The 16,419-nt window shown below is 41.4% G+C and overlaps 3 protein-coding genes across 3 annotated transcripts; 1 reads left to right on the top strand and 2 right to left on the bottom strand.

Moving 5' to 3' along the window:
* Positions 1-1,450: 1,450 nt before the first annotated feature.
* On the bottom strand, positions 1,451-3,518 carry LOC131444935 (C-type lectin domain family 6 member A-like). The gene is made up of 6 exons (XM_058615656.1): positions 3,385-3,518; positions 3,182-3,301; positions 2,771-3,037; positions 2,269-2,432; positions 1,910-2,040; positions 1,451-1,759 (listed from the first exon to the last, which is right to left on the bottom strand). The coding sequence occupies exons 1-6, from the start codon at positions 3,488-3,490 to the stop codon at positions 1,624-1,626; spliced, it is 924 nt and encodes a 307-aa protein (XP_058471639.1). The 5' UTR covers positions 3,491-3,518; the 3' UTR covers positions 1,451-1,623.
* A 905-nt stretch (positions 3,519-4,423) lies between these two features.
* LOC131445022 (serine/threonine-protein kinase Nek9) lies at positions 4,424-13,507 on the top strand. The gene is made up of 23 exons (XM_058615789.1): positions 4,424-5,157; positions 7,378-7,555; positions 7,643-7,698; positions 7,779-7,849; positions 7,946-8,051; positions 8,284-8,415; positions 8,508-8,618; positions 8,738-8,802; positions 8,877-8,927; positions 9,017-9,209; positions 9,298-9,442; positions 9,535-9,735; positions 9,886-9,932; positions 10,054-10,215; positions 10,313-10,421; positions 10,497-10,658; positions 10,744-10,911; positions 10,992-11,045; positions 11,138-11,325; positions 11,640-11,798; positions 11,899-12,003; positions 12,083-12,136; positions 12,228-13,507. Exons 1-23 carry the CDS (start codon positions 4,972-4,974, stop codon positions 12,402-12,404), a joined length of 2,880 nt encoding a protein of 959 aa, XP_058471772.1. The 5' UTR covers positions 4,424-4,971; the 3' UTR covers positions 12,405-13,507.
* Positions 13,506-16,384, bottom strand: zc2hc1c (zinc finger, C2HC-type containing 1C). Its single transcript, XM_058615790.1, has 3 exons — positions 16,341-16,384; positions 14,248-15,515; positions 13,506-14,072 (listed from the first exon to the last, which is right to left on the bottom strand). Exons 2-3 carry the CDS (start codon positions 15,436-15,438, stop codon positions 13,965-13,967), a joined length of 1,299 nt encoding a protein of 432 aa, XP_058471773.1. The 5' UTR covers positions 15,439-15,515; positions 16,341-16,384; the 3' UTR covers positions 13,506-13,964.
* Positions 16,385-16,419: the final 35 nt, after the last annotated feature.

Here is a 16,419-nt window from a genome sequence, read left to right as displayed (position 1 = left end):
TCTGATGGGTTTTTATGGCTGCTAGTGACAGTGAGTTGTGAGTCTAACTTATTGAAGACTGCCAAAGCAACAATATCAAAGTGTGGTTGGGTTGATATAATAACAATGACAACAGCTGACAGCGGCAGGAGTGGAGTACTGGCCATATTAAGTTATTTATTCTTTTTGGTGTTATGTAGTGTTGCAGCTCAAAGTTCTCCTTGAATCTCATCCTCACTCCTCCATCCTCATCCTCCTCTATCTACTGAGTCCCGATGGAAACTCAGTCCCTGTTTTGTCCATCTCGTAACACACCGGTTATGTCATCGTGGGGGCCTTTGATCCCTATCTTAAGCACCTTTGAGGTATTACATGTAGCTTGTCTTTGCATTTTATCACAGAACTGTTTTATATGTAAAGATATGACACACTGGACGCTTTTTTTGTCAGAAGAAAACAAAGAAGGACTTTGATCTGCGATGAGAAGCTTTGAACTGCTGTGCTGGAGAATTCATCAAATCAAGAACTTTAAACTGTGATTAAGATCTTGGATCTATTGAGAACTGTCAAGGCCAGCCTTAAACCTCTCAGTGTACAGCCTGTTGGAAATCATTAAAAGAAGAACTTCATGTATTAAAGCTGGAACTTAACAGGCCAGGTACTGCTCAGGAACTATTTTGAGCCCCTTGTTTTTTAATGATTGTGCTGACAATTTAAAACTTCAAAAAATCTGCTTCGCTTGGACAACAAAGCTAACATGTGGTCTGACAGTTATGTCGCTTCTGTGCAAGAGCAGCAACTCCAGATGTTTGTTGAAGCCACGTTCTTCAGGGGCCTAATAATATGTAAAGCACTTAAAAAGTGTGGTAACGACGAGTGGCTCAGTCACGTACAGCATCTAGTAGAACTGACACTGAACAGACTCACCATCCCAGAGGGATTTGATCTGGACTTGAGCAGGTTCAAGCGAGTGGCTATGGTTGTGGTCCTCGATCTTCAGGACAAGTTTGGTGATTTGGTCAAATACTATATTCTAATGCAAGATCCAAATATAGAAGAAATCATCATTCAGTGCTTTCACGCACACATCAAAAAGGAGATTGTTCATCAAAAGAGGTTTTTTGATACAAAGGAGCGTGTCTTCACTTTCATCTTTCACAATTTGCGCACCTCCATCTCAGCAATATCTGCAGCTTTACTGACCGTGTGCTCAACCATGATCTCAGCGTGGCTTATTACTGTTAAGTGAATGTTCAGGCAGTCGACCTGTGGACGTGAAACCCCAGAAGCCTGATTTCATGCACATCAGACAGATGAGGCAGCAAAGAAGAAGAACATGCTTAATATTAAAAAAGAAAAAAAAAAGTGAAGAATTACCACAAGTTGGTATGCACACATTAAGGTGATGTACTCATACAAATTGAATAAACCTTTCAAACCCTAATTTGGTTCATGCTTCTCTCTACCAAAGCACAACAATTGTTATTTTTATAATCAAATTATTTATTCATGAGGAAATGAACACACAAAACAATAACTACATTTTGTTCCATGAAAGATTACTGGGGGTCCATCTTTTCTCATATGATGATTGTCTGACACAAACCCAAGCTGATCTTGCATATCACAGCCATGGAAGCTGAATCAAATTTCACATAACCATGCCCTTGTCTCTTGGCACGATTCATCAAACCATGACTTTCTTGGATCGTCCACATGAGTCCTCATGAACGCTCCACAGTCCGTACTGTTTCCAGGGTTCTGTTTTTCCATCCAATACCTAAAGAGACACTAAAGTTATTTCCTGCAATCATCTGATATGAATTTCAACTGTTGCAAATAGCAGTCATTAGCAGGTAACCCCCAAAAATGTCCACTTTGATTTGCCAAAATTGATTTAATCAAATTCAAATGTGTTAACAACTCTTACCCTCCATCCAGCACTGTTGCATTATTTACCCACAACCATGTGCCTTCTTCATGATGATCTGTGAGGCCAATCCAAAATCTAGGAGCCCGTGCATATGGAGAAAGTTTTGGTAGGGACTCAAAGAGAATTACCTGTGTGAAAGGAAGTGAAGTCGGAATTCTAATCATTTGTAAAATTGTTGTATATTATTGCACGGTGATCCAATCCCTTTCCATCATTTAATTATTGCAAAACAGGAATATCTTCATCTCTTCACTGTTTTAGCAAAAATTAACTGAAATAGTGTGCGGATAGCAATCTTTAAATATACATAAAAAGGTGAACTATAACCACTCTGGTTTACAACACTCTGGACTCACCTGCTCCTCCCAGCTATCAATCACAACAAGATCCGCACCACGACTGATACAGTCCGCTCTACTCTCCATCCAATTTCTTTGTGGAAGGGAGGTTGACGTAGAATAGAAGTAGCATGTGGTGTTAAGTAATATCCACCCAGGAAGACATCGCCCGCAGCTTTTCTCTAAAAAAAGGAAGAAAACTTGCTACAGTCACAAAACGAAGAAAGGGTTTATGTCCAAAATACACTTAAAAGGACTACTTCACCGATTTGCATTTAGCTTTGTAATACAAGAATAGGGGTAGTACAATCTAATTTTCCCCTGAGTTGAGAATTATCTTCATTCTTTTCTTTGTAACATGCCTACCAGTGACACTTGGTCCTATTTGCGTAAGATATTTCTCGACTCTGAGAGTCTGAGGAAACTGAGTTTGCGAAAAATACTACCCCTATTCTCGTAATACAAAGCTAAATGCAAGTCGGTGAAGTATTCCTTTGAAATGTAATCAAAAGTCTCTCACTGGACTCAGAGGAATTGGCCAGAATTGTTGCCTTCTCCACATGTAGCACCTCAAGCTGCCTCTGAAGGCGGTCACTGTTGGTTTTGTTGTGTGTTAAATGCAGCTCAAGTTGCTTGGCGTTCCTGCGTTCTTGCTCTAATGCTTGTTCAGACACTTCTTTATCTTTGACAGCTTCACCTTGAGCTCTCTGAAGTTCATTCACCTCTATAAGTAGTCCTTGTGCTGTTTTGTGGTTGTGGGGATCCGATTCTTGATTGACTTTGCCACCTGGGATTAACAAGGACTTAATAAATAAGTGCTATTCACAAACAAAACAAACATTTTTGCATATTTGGTATATAAAGAGTACAATACAAAATATAATAGCTTGATGACAAATGTGTCCACCTTCCTTGGACTAGTTGTACTCACAGTAAATCCCAATAGCAATGGCAGTTAACAGCAGAATCACATTCAACAATCCTAAACACAGGATAACTGATGGATAAAGTGGAAGACTTCTGGACCCGACTCTGAATGTTTGCACAGCTCCTAATCAAACAGGTTCAAAGAGAACAGCAGATTACAATTCTGTAGGATTAGTAAAAATGGAAGTTTAAGTAACTCAAACTGACCTTTGTTTCTCACGTTATAAGGAAAAGACGTTCCATCTGTGTTGTTGCCTTCATTTGAAATAATTTCTGAATTATCCATGTTTCTTCCCCAGGACCCCCTCAGCATTCATTCCACTTCTGACTGTGTGAGGCAGCTGCTCTGTCAATATTACAAAACTGTGTGTGAGTGAGTCATTGGAGAATGTTACGGGTGCCCTGCTGGTCCAAAATCTAAGCACAATGCATTGAAATACCATTAATTCTAAGCACTTGAGACTCTGGTCCAACTCTAGGCTAAATTCAGACTTTTTGGCTTGTATGATTGAGGTAACAAAGATGAAATTGGATGGATGAGATGTGTCAGATTTGGGCCTCTTGATCCTGCAGTCTGAATGTAACCTTCAAAGACTTGCCCCCTACTGTATAAAATAACCTTTCAAAAGATGTTTTGATTACTAAATATAAATCTAATGAAAGACAAGAGCCGTACATTTTCTATTAATGTAAACCAAAGGTCTCAAACGAGGGTCTAGTTTGGTCAGTAGGGGGCCAGTCAAGTGAAAAATAAATCACATCTTTCAAAATAAAGTGTTTGCTTTTATATGGAATGATAAATAGTTCACAACATAAATATATGATGCAAAATGAATCTATTAAAAACATACACTAATATCTAATTATAACTTTATATTAAGTGGAAGGACTGGCTGCGAGATTGAGACCTATGATGTAAAAAATATGCTTTTTTTTTTTTAAACAAAAACTAAATAAAGAAATAAATAGAATACTTTGGTGGCTTGATTAGTCAGCTATTCCATCAAGTGGAGTAACCAAAAACATACAATGTAATATTTGGTTTTCCAATAATTCAATGCATTGTATGTTCCCGTTCCACGGTGTAAAATGTGTGTAATTTTAAACACTGGAACTTAAAATAAACGTGGGAAACTGCATGTTCTGTGTTGTAATTATATATTTCATAAAGCAAACAACAAATGCAGTGAGACTGACAGTTTCCGGGTTTCTGCGCGAGGAACATTTGGATTTGTATCGTTCTTCGGTGCCTCATATGCGCGTGCCATACGAGCCCAAACACATTTAAATAGTCGTGTAGTGTCGTTGTGTATTGTTATGCATATTTAAGTGGATTAACATTTCCAATTCGAGGTGAGTGAATTTGTGTCAGTGTTTGCTCTACTTTCTTTTTCTTCAGTGAACGTAAACAGTTCAACTTCACCGGAAACACTCTCTCTTGAATTTCAGAGTAAAACAAACTTCAAGCTACCCACGCTGTCTGGCGTTTTATTTTGAAAAATTCTAAAAGGTTACGGGGCGTCCCAACTCTTGTTTCGTGCTCCGACGTGATACTACTGCAACTAGTGTAGTTGCACGCATTTCGCTGCGTCGTATTTACCCCACACTTTGTAATTTTCAGTGGCTTCGAGGCTTCTGGCTGTATTCGTACAACAACGGGTCTTTTTCGGAGTCGCTACGCGTGACATGTTGGACGCGTGTACGGCTTTGTAGGAGTCTTTTACAGAGTGGTGTCGTTAGGCCTGTTCGGGTTATTTCCATCACTGCCATTGGCTAACAAGTCCCAAAACAGACATGTCATTAGAGGACTACGAAAGGCATTTCGACTCGCTGAATTCAGATTTGGGTGGCGGGTCTGTGGTCAGTGAACGGTCGGCGTCGAGCAATTTTAACGGCGAGGAGGAGAAGTTGCATTACATTCCTATCCGGATCCTCGGTAGAGGGGCGTTTGGTGAAGCGACTCTGTACAGGCGGATAGAGGTGAGTTGTGTTCAAGTCCCTGCATAGTTATCTGCCTGTAGTGGACAGTTAGTAATATGTGTCCTACATTAAAAAAAAGTTGTTTAAAGTGAACACATTGATTCCCTGGCCTTGAAGGTATATGTCTATTTACTAATTAGCAACTGCCTAACACCTACTTACCTACAAACTGCTATTACCTGCCAGTCCATCGCTCATTATCTGCTTATTACCTACCTACTCAACTACTGCTATCTTCTCACCAAGTAATGGCTTCATCCTGGCAGAGTGGCCTTTCAGCCCATGTCGGTACAGTACTCGTTTCACTGTGGATAATGACACAGCATCTTCACAATGTCTTTTGCTTTTGTTCGTGGGTTGATATGCACATTTCGGACCAAAGCACGTTCATCTCTGGGACACAGAACCCGTCTCCCTCCTGAGCGGTATGATGGCTGGACATTCCCATGGTGTTTATATTTGCGTATAATTGTTTGAACAGATGAACGTGGCACCTTCAGGCATCTGGAAATTGCACCCAAGGATGAACCAGACTTGTGCAAATCCACAATTCTCTTCCTGATAGTTTGGCTGATTTCTTTTGACTTTGCCATGATGTTACACAAAGAAGCAGTGGGTTTCAGGTGGGCCTTAAAATACCTCCACAGGTGTGTCTCTAATTAACTCAAATGTTGTCAATAAACCTATCAGAAGCTTCCAAAGACATGACATCATCACCTGGGCTTTCCCAAATTGTTTAAAGACATAGTAATCTTAGTGTATGTATGTAAACTTCTGACTTTGAAGAAAGTAATAAAAAATAAAACAAAAAAATCCTTCTCTCATTATTCTGACATTTAGCAAATAGAAATAATTTTGGTAATTCTAACGGACCTAAAACAGGAAAAGTGACATATGCTCTTTTTCCTCACTGTCTGACATGAAATCAGACAGTGAGGAAAAAAAGCATATGTCTTTTTATATAGTGTATGTAAACTTCTGGTTTCTACTGTATAACTTACTTACCTACATTCTATGAAGTACACAAAGCAAGGTCTACAAAGACATGGTTTGGCAAGTTTGGTGTGAAGAACTTGACTGACCTCAACCACCATCCAGCATCTTTGGGATGAACTGGAAGTGAGATTTCGAGCAAGACCTTCCTGTCCAACATCAGTGCCAGACCTAAATGACCTGCAGAATTCCAGAATTTGGACCCAAATTCCCATTGAAACACTTCAGAATCTCAACTCCATGTTAAAGTACTGTATATGTATTTGAATACATCATTACAGTCCCTGTCGGTGTCATGGTCAGGCGTCCCAATACTTTTGTCCATATAGTGTATCTATTTCTGACCTTCTACCCATCTACTTTCCTACTACCTACATACTTGTCAGCCCACCATTTACTTACCTACTGCTACTTACCTTACCTTCCTGCCTACTCATACCAAACTACAACTTTCATATTTACCCATTTATCAACTACCTCCCTTTGACCCACTACTATTTACCTACCTACCTACATCTGGGTTATTAACATGTCAGTCTTTTGCATGTGCACATTCATTGTTTTAAATGGAAATATGACACAGTTGTGCTGATGCATGTACCACACACCTAGCAATAACAAGACACTTCAAAGACATGATGCTCCAACTGTGTAACAACTCTTATGCTCCTTTAAGGGAACAAATAAATAGCCCACACACTGCTGTTTGGTTTTCTTTCCACTTTTTGTCATAAACAAATTGCACTGAAGGCATTTGCATTTCTTTTTTAAATCTTTAAATACATCCATACAGCTGATAGGAATAATGCAGCAGGGCTGACTTGCTCAACGCTCCTGTGTTTCCATACCCCTGTGAGAAATTCTTTAGTGTGAACAAGACAAATTACTTTCCCATGTCTTCCTGCTTTATTGTGTTTACTCCAAACTGGGGCTTTCCAGACTTTCCTTTGCTACCCACTGCCTTCCACAAGATGTATTCTTGAGCAAATTATATGCAAGAAAATAACATTTTCCTTCTTTGTTAGCAGGTAGATATTAGTGCTGGGTGATAAGGCCAAGAAGATTGTCAGTATTAATAACCATTGCTATAAACGTCTGATAATTTGACTGTAAGAAAGAATGTTGAAGAAACCACTTAGGTTGTGATTTCAAACATATGTATGAAAATAGCAAACGAATGATGTGTTTTACCTCAAAGTGATTGTGTACAAACTCTGGCTTCCCTAGGACAACTCTCTTGTGGTATGGAAGGAAGTGGACCTGAACTCGCTCTCAGAAAAGGAGCGCCGCGATGTCATGAATGAAATCAGCATCCTCTCCATCCTGGAGCACAACAACATCATAGCCTACTTTAACCACTTCATGGATAAAAACTCCCTGCTTATTGAGTTGGAGTATTGCAATGGTAAAAAGGAGAACACACAGTGTTAAAGATTAGAGTGAATGCTTCTCGGCTGTAACAGAATGGCACGTGTTTTGTTTTTTATCACAGGAGGGAATCTGTATGATAAAATCATCCAACAGAAGGGGAAACTTTTCAATGAAACGGTAGGATTGCAACATTGCAGCAGTTTTTCTCTCCATACAAGTCAGACTCCTTTATCCTCACAGTTAACATGTGTCTTTAGGTGGTTATATGGTACCTGTACCAAATTGCCTCAGCGGTGGCCCACATTCACAAGGCTGGGATATTACACAGGTTAGATTTGAATTCCCTTGTTGAAGGCACCTGGCCGGTGGCATTACATTCTGTTTTTTTTTTGTTTTTTAAATGGAACTTTTGTTTTTCTCGCAGAGATATTAAAACTCTGAATATTTTCCTGACAAAGACCGACCTCATTAAGCTGGGTGACTATGGCCTCGCGAAGAAGCTAGACTCAGAGTTTTCAATGGCAGAGACGGTAAGTTCTCATTTCACCACCAACATTATTAATCTAGGAGGATGTGGTTTAATGTATAATAACCGAATGTTCTTGGTAAAGAAAATCACGTGAAAATCATGCTATAGTTGATATCACATCAGTCTGTGGATATTTGCTATGCTACTTATGAGGTGTAGCACAACACAGGTTCATGGTAGCATCAGTTCTTACTAAATGTCTCTCTGCACTTTTTCTTCCCCTGCAAATCCAGTGTGTTGGAACGCCATATTACATGTCACCAGAATTGTGTCAGGGATCAAAGTACAACTTCAAATCTGACATCTGGGCCATGGGTTGTGTACTATACGAAGTCTTAACCCTCACAAGAACATTTGATGCAACGGTAGGTTTGCGGACAGTAGTTTAAACAATTGACATCATTCCTAAAGAAATTGACTTATATCCTCAGAGTGAATTAATTCTTTGTCCATGCAGAACCCTTTGAACCTCTGTGTGAAAATAGTCCAGGGCAACTGGACAATGGACGTGAACTCAGAGGTTTTTTCGTCTGCATTGATCAAGCTGGTGTATGAGTGCCTTGATCAAGTGAGTAAGGGGAATAATCGGACACTGATGTTGTTGTTGTTGTTGTCGTGAAAAATTAAAAGGGTTGATGTGCGAGATAAGATCTTTTGAGGGATATCATTGCTCATTCTGTCTCACAGGATCCTGTAAAGAGGCCCACAGCGGAGCAAGTTCTGGACCATCCGTTCATCTCCTGCTGCCGACAGTAAGTTCCAAAAATCTGGAAATATTTTAATAATGCTGGAACATGAAACACTATGGACCTTGTCATTCTGTTAGGGAGCTTGAAGAGCGAGTTGCCCTGCTGAATACTGCAATGAAGAAACCAAAGTAAGTTTTGAAAGGTTCTCCTCTGTGAAAGCTCATCTCTGTCCCATAGTTTTCTTGTGTATTTCTGATTTGTTGTCCTGGTCATACAGGCTGAGTACAGTGACCGAAACCCCTGTTGCTGTGGTAACCACACGCTCGAGGGAGGTGTACTTCTGGGGTGGAGGGAAGTTCACCCCCCAGAAACTGGACACTTTTAAGGGAGGCACTAGTGCCCAACAAGTGTGTGCAGGAGAGAGTCACTTTGCAGTGGTGACTGTGGAAAAGGAGCTGTACACTTGGGCTGTGAGTATTGAAATATCACCCACAATCGCTAACAACTCAAGTTGCTCTTGCGCTTCACTGCATGAAACTTGCTTAACTTTCTCTTCAGGACATCCAAGGTGGAGCAAAGATGGTGGGCCAGCTCGGGCATGGAGACCAGGCCTCATACAGGCAGCCAAAGAGGTTGGATAAGCTTCAGGGGAAGGCAGTTCGACAGGTGGCATGTGGGGCTGACTTCACTGCCTGCATCACTGGTGAGCGTTCCTGTGAAAACAAGAAGATATGGAGGTTAAAAAAACCAAACTCTTTTAACTCTCTTTTTTTTCTCTAATGAACCCCTTTACAGATGAGGACCAGATGTACATGTTTGGGTCAGACTATTATGGCTGCATTGGAGTGGAGAGCATGTTTGGAAGTGAGGTTTTAGAGCCAGTACTTTTGGAGTTCTTTGAAGAGCGACCGGTCCGCCAGGTTTCGTGTGGAGACAACCATGTGGTGGTGCTGACTCACGGCGGGGAAATCTACTCGTGGGGCTGTGGAGAGTATGGTACATAGGGTTGCTGTATGTACTGCTGTTTTGAGCTGATGTCATTTCGCCTCTGCAAGGCTATTCTTGCTGTTACAAGTGCAACCACCAGGTGGAGACAGTGGCCCTTAGTAAGTGTTTTTTCAAATTTGCTCTGTTTTCCTGCCACAGGGCGTCTTGGCCTGGAATGTGAGGATGACTTCTCTTCTCCGATGCAAGTGAGTAAGACTCACTTTACTTTCCTAAAGGCTTACAGTTAGGCACAAAATATGATATAATAATTGTATGTTTGTATAATTGCATTTGTACATTTCAAAAGTCTCTTCTGACTTTTCCCAGGTGGAGGTTCCTAAAGCTGCCACCATCTCATCAGTGTCTTGTGGCAGTGATGGAACCTTCTTTTTGACAGAGAGTGGCAAAGTCCTTGCATGTGGAAACAATGAATACAACAAACTGGGTCTTAACCAGGGAGTCTCTGGTATCAAAAACCACCCTGGAGAGGTACTGTGACAGGAAGAGCTGTATTCATTTAATGGTTTTTGGCTTGTACACATGTGTTTGTATTTATTTTTTTATCTTTTTTTATACACCACCGTAGGGTTACCAGGGGATCCCATACATCACCTCTCTGACCTTGGCAAAGCAACTGTCGCGATTCACGATTCAAGTCATAGCTCCAGGGAAGACCCACACTGCTGCAGTAGATGGTATGGCTGGTATTTCTCCTGCTAATGTACTTTTTTTTTTAAAGAAAATTATTAATTTGATTTCTGGCTTTATAGGACGTGGTCGTCTCCTCACTTTTGGTTGTAACAAATACGGGCAGCTGGGTGTGAAGGACTTTAAGAAGCACCCAGGCGTCCAAGTCCTTGTCGGACCCTTTGGAGGAAAGATGGTAACAAAGGTGTCCTGTGGAGATGGCTTTACCATCGTTGCCACTGAGGGTAAGAACACATAGAGTGGTATAGATATACATGGGGGGAAATAGTCTCATTCTAGACGCCAATTTTATTTGTAACATTTTTTCAGACAATCAGATCTTTGCATGGGGAAATGCGGGAAATGGAAGACTCGGGATGCCTCCCGATAAGGGATTTGGTTCAGAGGTTTGCCCTGCCATGCCAAGGCCCATATTTGGTTCCCTCCATCATGTACCAGACCTGTCTTGCTGCGCCTGGCACACAATTATCATCATGGGTTAGTAATCAGAAACCGTCCGCTAAACAGGAGACTGGGGCAAAAAGCCGGCTGACACTGATTGTTTGTTTGTGTTGCAGAGAAAGTGCTGAACTCCAAGACTATTCGCTCCAACAGCAGTGGTGTATCAATTGGTAGATGTAGTTTTTTTTTTTTCAGTGACTGATTTGTGTATAGGTGTATTTTGTGTGCCACTTTTAAGTCCCTGTTGTGTGTGTGCATTAAGGACTGGGTCAGGGGGCATCCACATCAACAGTGGATCTGGACTTGGAGCCTGGTTCAGAGACAGAGTGTCGTGACAGGGGCCTGGGGGGGACATTGGAGGATAATACAGAGGGTTGCCTCATGGAGACCCCAATGATGTCGATGACAAGTCAGACTGGAGACAGCTCATGTCCCTTCTGGCTGAGAAAGGTTTGTGAACAGGAAAGCGCTATGGAGTAAATAATCCAATGTTTAAGTCATTATTAACATCTGAATGGAGACTTGCAGTTGTTTCCATGAACAATGTGGCTTCATACTGGAGAGTCCCGGTATTTAGTTGAGAGCAGAGGAGCCGTTACAGAATGTAAAAGTATGATTTATGATTTCAACTCTTTTCCAACTCTATATCAAACATAGCAGACACTCACTCGCTGTGTGAGCTGGTCAGCCGCCCACGCCGTCAGGCACTGTGCATGCATCCAGCGTGAGCTCATCTTAATTCAGCAAGCTTCTCGTCCTAACAGGAGCTCGAGGACGCAGAGTTCATCCCGATCCCGGACGAGTCGGAGCTATCCACTCCTAACCAGCTCTCCTCCATCTCAGAGAGCGTCACGTTACCGTATGAGGAGCTCAAAGAGCTGAAGGCTGCAGCAGCTGCTGTCAGCACCAAGAAAGACCTCCCGGTAACACAAGACACATTCATTATCCACTCCCAATTCCAATCCAGCACTGCTGTTCATGCCTACTCTTAACTCCCCCCCCCTCTCTGGTCGTTCTTCACAGACTAAACGAATGAGCCGTGATAGCATCAACGGACTGGAGGGGGCTCATGTCTGCAAAAAAGGAGAATCTGGAGGATGCTGCAGTGCTAGTAGCGAGATCACACAGGTATGAGATACAAATGTCACACTCTTAACAAGAACAACCAAAATCCCATAGTATTTTTACCCAGTTGTTTATTTTGTAGCTACGAGAGACAGTTGCCCATCAGGAGATGAGGATCCAGATGCTGGAGAAGCAGGTGAGACCATTAACTCAAAGCTACGCTTAGCAGACAACTTTATTCCGTGCGTGTCAGTAACCGCATGACCTGTGTTCTTGCCGTCTTTTAGGTCAGTGATCAGCTGAAGGAGAACGAGAGGCTCTGGGCGGCAATGAACTGTTCAGTTCTACGGGAAGCAGGACGTGACAACGGAAACCACCACTCTGGTCCTATGCCTGGGGACGTTGGGGGAAGAGGAGGTGGATTTTCAAACCACGGGAGCAGATCTGCAGGCGCCAGTGTGTGAACCTCGCCTGCGCGTTTTCAGGCGGTGGCGAAAAAGTGTCGCAACTCACAGCGCCTACAAGAATAAAGCAGCTGGTTAGGCGGGGAAGTGGAAGCTTGGTCAGAGGAACAGTGGACACTGCATCCTCATGGTTACATTACTGTACATGTTTGGCAGAGCACTTCATGTGCATACTTACATTTTATATTTAATACTATATAAAGCCTTGCACACACTCTGTACGCGCACTTGTGTTCACCTGGGTGCAGCAATCTAGCGAGTTTCTCTACAGACTCAAATGTTGGCTGGATTCAACATGAAGCATTGGACCTTTTTAAGAGACAATCTGATCGAGGTGTTACACTGCAATGTGAATGCTAAATCCACATGTTAGATATCATTGGGTTTTTTTTTTCCGTGATGTCAGCACCGAGGTTTCAGAGAATAGTGCCTCACATGCTGGTGTATTTATCACGTAACAGGCAAGACCAATTCAAATGCAAACAGGAAACCATTTGTTAATGGATCCAATGTGTCCGTGCTCTCGCTGGCACAGTCGTGAAATGTGAAAAACGCAGGTTAAATATCACTTAATTGGTAAGTATTTAACTTCGTCTGAAAGAACCTAAAACAGCACCATTCATCAGACACATAAGCAAACGCATAACAAATATAAACCTTTTTCAATTTTGCATGTTTTTATTGTCTTAGAGAGAATTTGTGAAACACAAAAACTACTGATTTCATTTTTTTTTTCAAGTTGGTTACCTTTTTTTTTTTTTAATATAACCCTTGACTCATGAATTCATGTTGGTGCGACACATGTAGGTCTGTCTTTGTGTGTGTGTGTGTGTATGTATGTATGAAGACTTGAAGAGTTTTCTTAGAATGTGGGGAAAACATGGTCTCTAAAGCCTTCGTTTTTACAGCTGACTTTGCAGCTAACGTTTATTTTGAAACCATTGTATCTGTTGTTGGTAGTTTTGAAACATTTGTAGAAGCAAATGTCGTTTGCTTTTGTTTCGGAGAACCCGGCGGTTCTGGTTATTGTTTGTATGTTACAACAAATGTGTGTAATAATTACTTTACAAGCTGTTAATGGCTGATATCACACAGTGCAGTTTCTTTTCATGCAGTAAAATGTACTTTAAATATAGTAAAGAGTGCCTTACAAGCTATTGAAACCAAAGGTGATATGAAATATGACAATGCTGTGCCTCAGGTGATTTTTATATATATATATCTATATATATACAATTTGTTGAAAGCATTTAAATGTGGTTTGTGTTTTCCAGCAATTTTAATCCAAATAATGGGAAGACATTTCTTCTCTCACAGTTCCACCGTTGCTTCGTGCTTTGTGTAAACACCATAAATAAAACGTAACAGCAGTCTTTTGTTGGGTGTACAAAGTCAATTCTGCCTGATATTAAGAACCACAGATGTAAAAGCACAGCTTTGTTTAGTAAAGGAATACATTTTTACAAGTCAAAATCAAAACAACTAAGACATTCTATGAACAATAACATGATTTATTCAACTGGTCCCAGCATCAGTGTCCTATCATCCTCCTCAGTCGGCTCACTTGGACCGCTTTGACTGTGAAGTTCCAGCCGGGAGTCGACCGTGCTGCACAGTCTTTGTCTTGGCCTTTTGGTCATTTTGTCTGCAGTTCTTTTTCTGGAAAACCTGAGGAGGATTAAGAGGAGGATTAGAAAAATAACAACCCCTATATTTTCTAGATGGAACAGGTCCTTATTGTCTCAAACTAAAGACAATACTGATCTCACTATCCATCACTATGATGCCATAATGAATTGGTAAGGCAGCGTTTGAATAAAGGTAAAAGTGCCACTTGTCCTACCTCTGGAGTCTTGCTCCTGGTGTGGGTTTTCAGGTACTCCTCTAAGGCAGATCCTTTGGTTCTGTGAGCGTAAGAGTTGAAGACCTGACGATGCGACTGTTTCACCTTTTTACAGATTTGCGCATGTTTTTCCAGCCTTTCCCGAGCAAACATTCTGTTGCACATTCTGCAAGGGAAAAGCTGGAAGTTGGCACCCGTGCTATCCATGGATCCCAGCTCCTCCTCTTCCTCCTCCTGTCGTCTGCCTGAATGAGACGGACTAAAATCTGGTGGGAGAGAAGATTCCCTCGATGTCTTATGTTCTGCATCTCTGTGGTTTTCTGTTTCCAGTCCATCAACATTTTTCTGTTCACTAATCTGACGCACGTCTTCATGTTCATCATATGTTCTTTCCCAGTATTTCTCCTCTCTTGTCCAGCCTTCATCTCCTTTATTTTGTGCTGTTGTTTTCTCCCTTCCGTGCTGTGACCTCACATCTTCTCCATAAACATCATAATCTTTTTCCTCCCAATTTCTTCTCGAACGCTCTTTGACATTTTCCCATCTCGATTTGTTTATCTCTCCACTCACTTTGTGCTGAGTTGATTTTCCCTTTGACTGTGAACTCTCCGCACCTTTCGTTTCTCCTCTTCTCCCTCCAGCCCCATCTTCTCCATATGTGTTCATCATTCTCTCCTCATTCTGCTGATCGTGCTTCCCCCTAAGTTGTTTAACATCCACTTGTTTTCTTTCCTGAGCTTGTCCCCGCTCTGGTTGTCCCCTGCCTCTCCTCTTCATCTCATCATGGCCTGCAGCAGCTTCAGCACGGTTGCTCTGGATCTTGTGTTTTATTTTCTCCTCAACCCTCCACAGCTTCTCCTGTAGCTTTAGCTGTTTTTCATGAATTGCTTTGGCCAGCTGCAGTTCTTCACTGGGCAGTCTGTGTAGGTCTTTTTTTCGATGCTGGGATCCCGTGGTTTCTCTAACAGGTTGTTTTGTAGGAGAATTGTTTTCAGAATCAAACCGATCAAGTGAGTTGTGTGTCCTGGAGCTGAAGGAACTTCTGTGGCTAACAGGCTTATTTGGAAAGGGACAGTCATCTCCATCTGCTTTCCTTCCAGCCCCACGTTGTGCTTTAGAATAGACACTGTCTTGTCTTTGTCCTTCAGTGTCTCTCTCACTCTGAGGACTCCTTCCTCTCCTTGTACTCATGACTTTACTTGTTGTAGAAGGTCATGTGTTTGTTTGTAAATCTTTGCATTCGACCACTGGGTCGTCACCAGCAGCCACTGAGGGAGGGGGATAAAGGACACAGAGTGTAAGACTTAGGGTCATATCTTTGTATGTTTGTTTGTCAATTCCATTAATGTAATAAGTCTTTTGTTGAAAAATTCAGAATTGTTGTAACAAATGCATTAAAGGTAAACCAGTAAGATAATATATGTGTAGGCAGTTCACTAGCACGGTGGTTCTCAAACAGGGGTCCAGCAGGGACAGCAATGAAAGTGAGGGCAAGAAAAGAAAGACGATCCTTCCCTGAAGTCCACCTATGAAGGCTCTGTAATCAGACGAGCTCATAGGATCTTAAATGACACATCACATATTCTGTACAACGAATATGAGCTGTGTACCTTCAGGTAGGCGTTACAGAGCGAGCAAGTGCAAAACTAAGCCGGCTTAAGCTCTTGAATTAATTCCAACTTCTATCAATCTACTCAACAAGGAACAAGGAACCAGGTTGACATGCTTCTGGTCTTCTTCATTCTGGACATTGTACTTGCAGATGTTGTCAGTCCAGTTCTGCAATTTATTTTATTATTTTTATTGTAGTTTTTGTGTGTTTAGGGCAGGTGCAATATACTGCATATTTCCTATTGTTTTTATTCTGATATGGAAATAGATCGGATCTCTTTCTATCACGTATTTATCAGCATTATTTAAAAAGGCCAGTCGTTAGAAGCCACAAAACACAAAACAAAAGCAGACATGACATTACAACATAACCAGGAAAAGGAAATACAGTAAGTCAGTATTTAAAGAGAAAAGTACTACGCTGCATCCTCTCGCAATAACGTGTTATTTTAATAATAATAAAAAACAAAACGCTTACCGACCTTTTATCCGTCGTCTGATAAAAGCTGCTCTCGAACCACTTGTTAATCGTTTTTTTACGTTTACACTCGTTGCCTAGGA

Source organism: Solea solea, chromosome 18 (genome assembly GCF_958295425.1).
Source record: "Solea solea chromosome 18, fSolSol10.1, whole genome shotgun sequence".
NCBI classification, from domain to species: Eukaryota; Metazoa; Chordata; class Actinopteri; order Pleuronectiformes; family Soleidae; genus Solea; species Solea solea.
This window is presented reverse-complemented; position numbering and strand designations above follow the sequence as displayed.

Coding starts and splice junctions, on each gene's coding strand:
- LOC131444935 (XM_058615656.1), bottom strand. CDS start 3,490: ATGCTGAGGGGGTCCTGGGGAAGAAACATGGATAATTCAGAAATTATT. Junction 3,302..3,384: donor TTATAACGTGAGAAACAAAG/GTCAGTTTGAGT, acceptor CTGTTTGATTAG/GAGCTGTGCAAACATTCAGA. Junction 2,041..2,268: donor TTGATAGCTGGGAGGAGCAG/GTGAGTCCAGAG, acceptor CCTTTCACACAG/GTAATTCTCTTTGAGTCCCT.
- LOC131445022 (XM_058615789.1), top strand. CDS start 4,972: ATGTCATTAGAGGACTACGAAAGGCATTTCGACTCGCTGAATTCAGAT. Junction 7,556..7,642: donor TGAGTTGGAGTATTGCAATG/GTAAAAAGGAGA, acceptor TTTTTATCACAG/GAGGGAATCTGTATGATAAA. Junction 8,803..8,876: donor TTCATCTCCTGCTGCCGACA/GTAAGTTCCAAA, acceptor TCATTCTGTTAG/GGAGCTTGAAGAGCGAGTTG.
- zc2hc1c (XM_058615790.1), bottom strand. CDS start 15,438: ATGAGTACAAGGAGAGGAAGGAGTCCTCAGAGTGAGAGAGACACTGAA. Junction 14,073..14,247: donor CCAGGAGCAAGACTCCAGAG/GTAGGACAAGTG, acceptor AATCCTCCTCAG/GTTTTCCAGAAAAAGAACTG.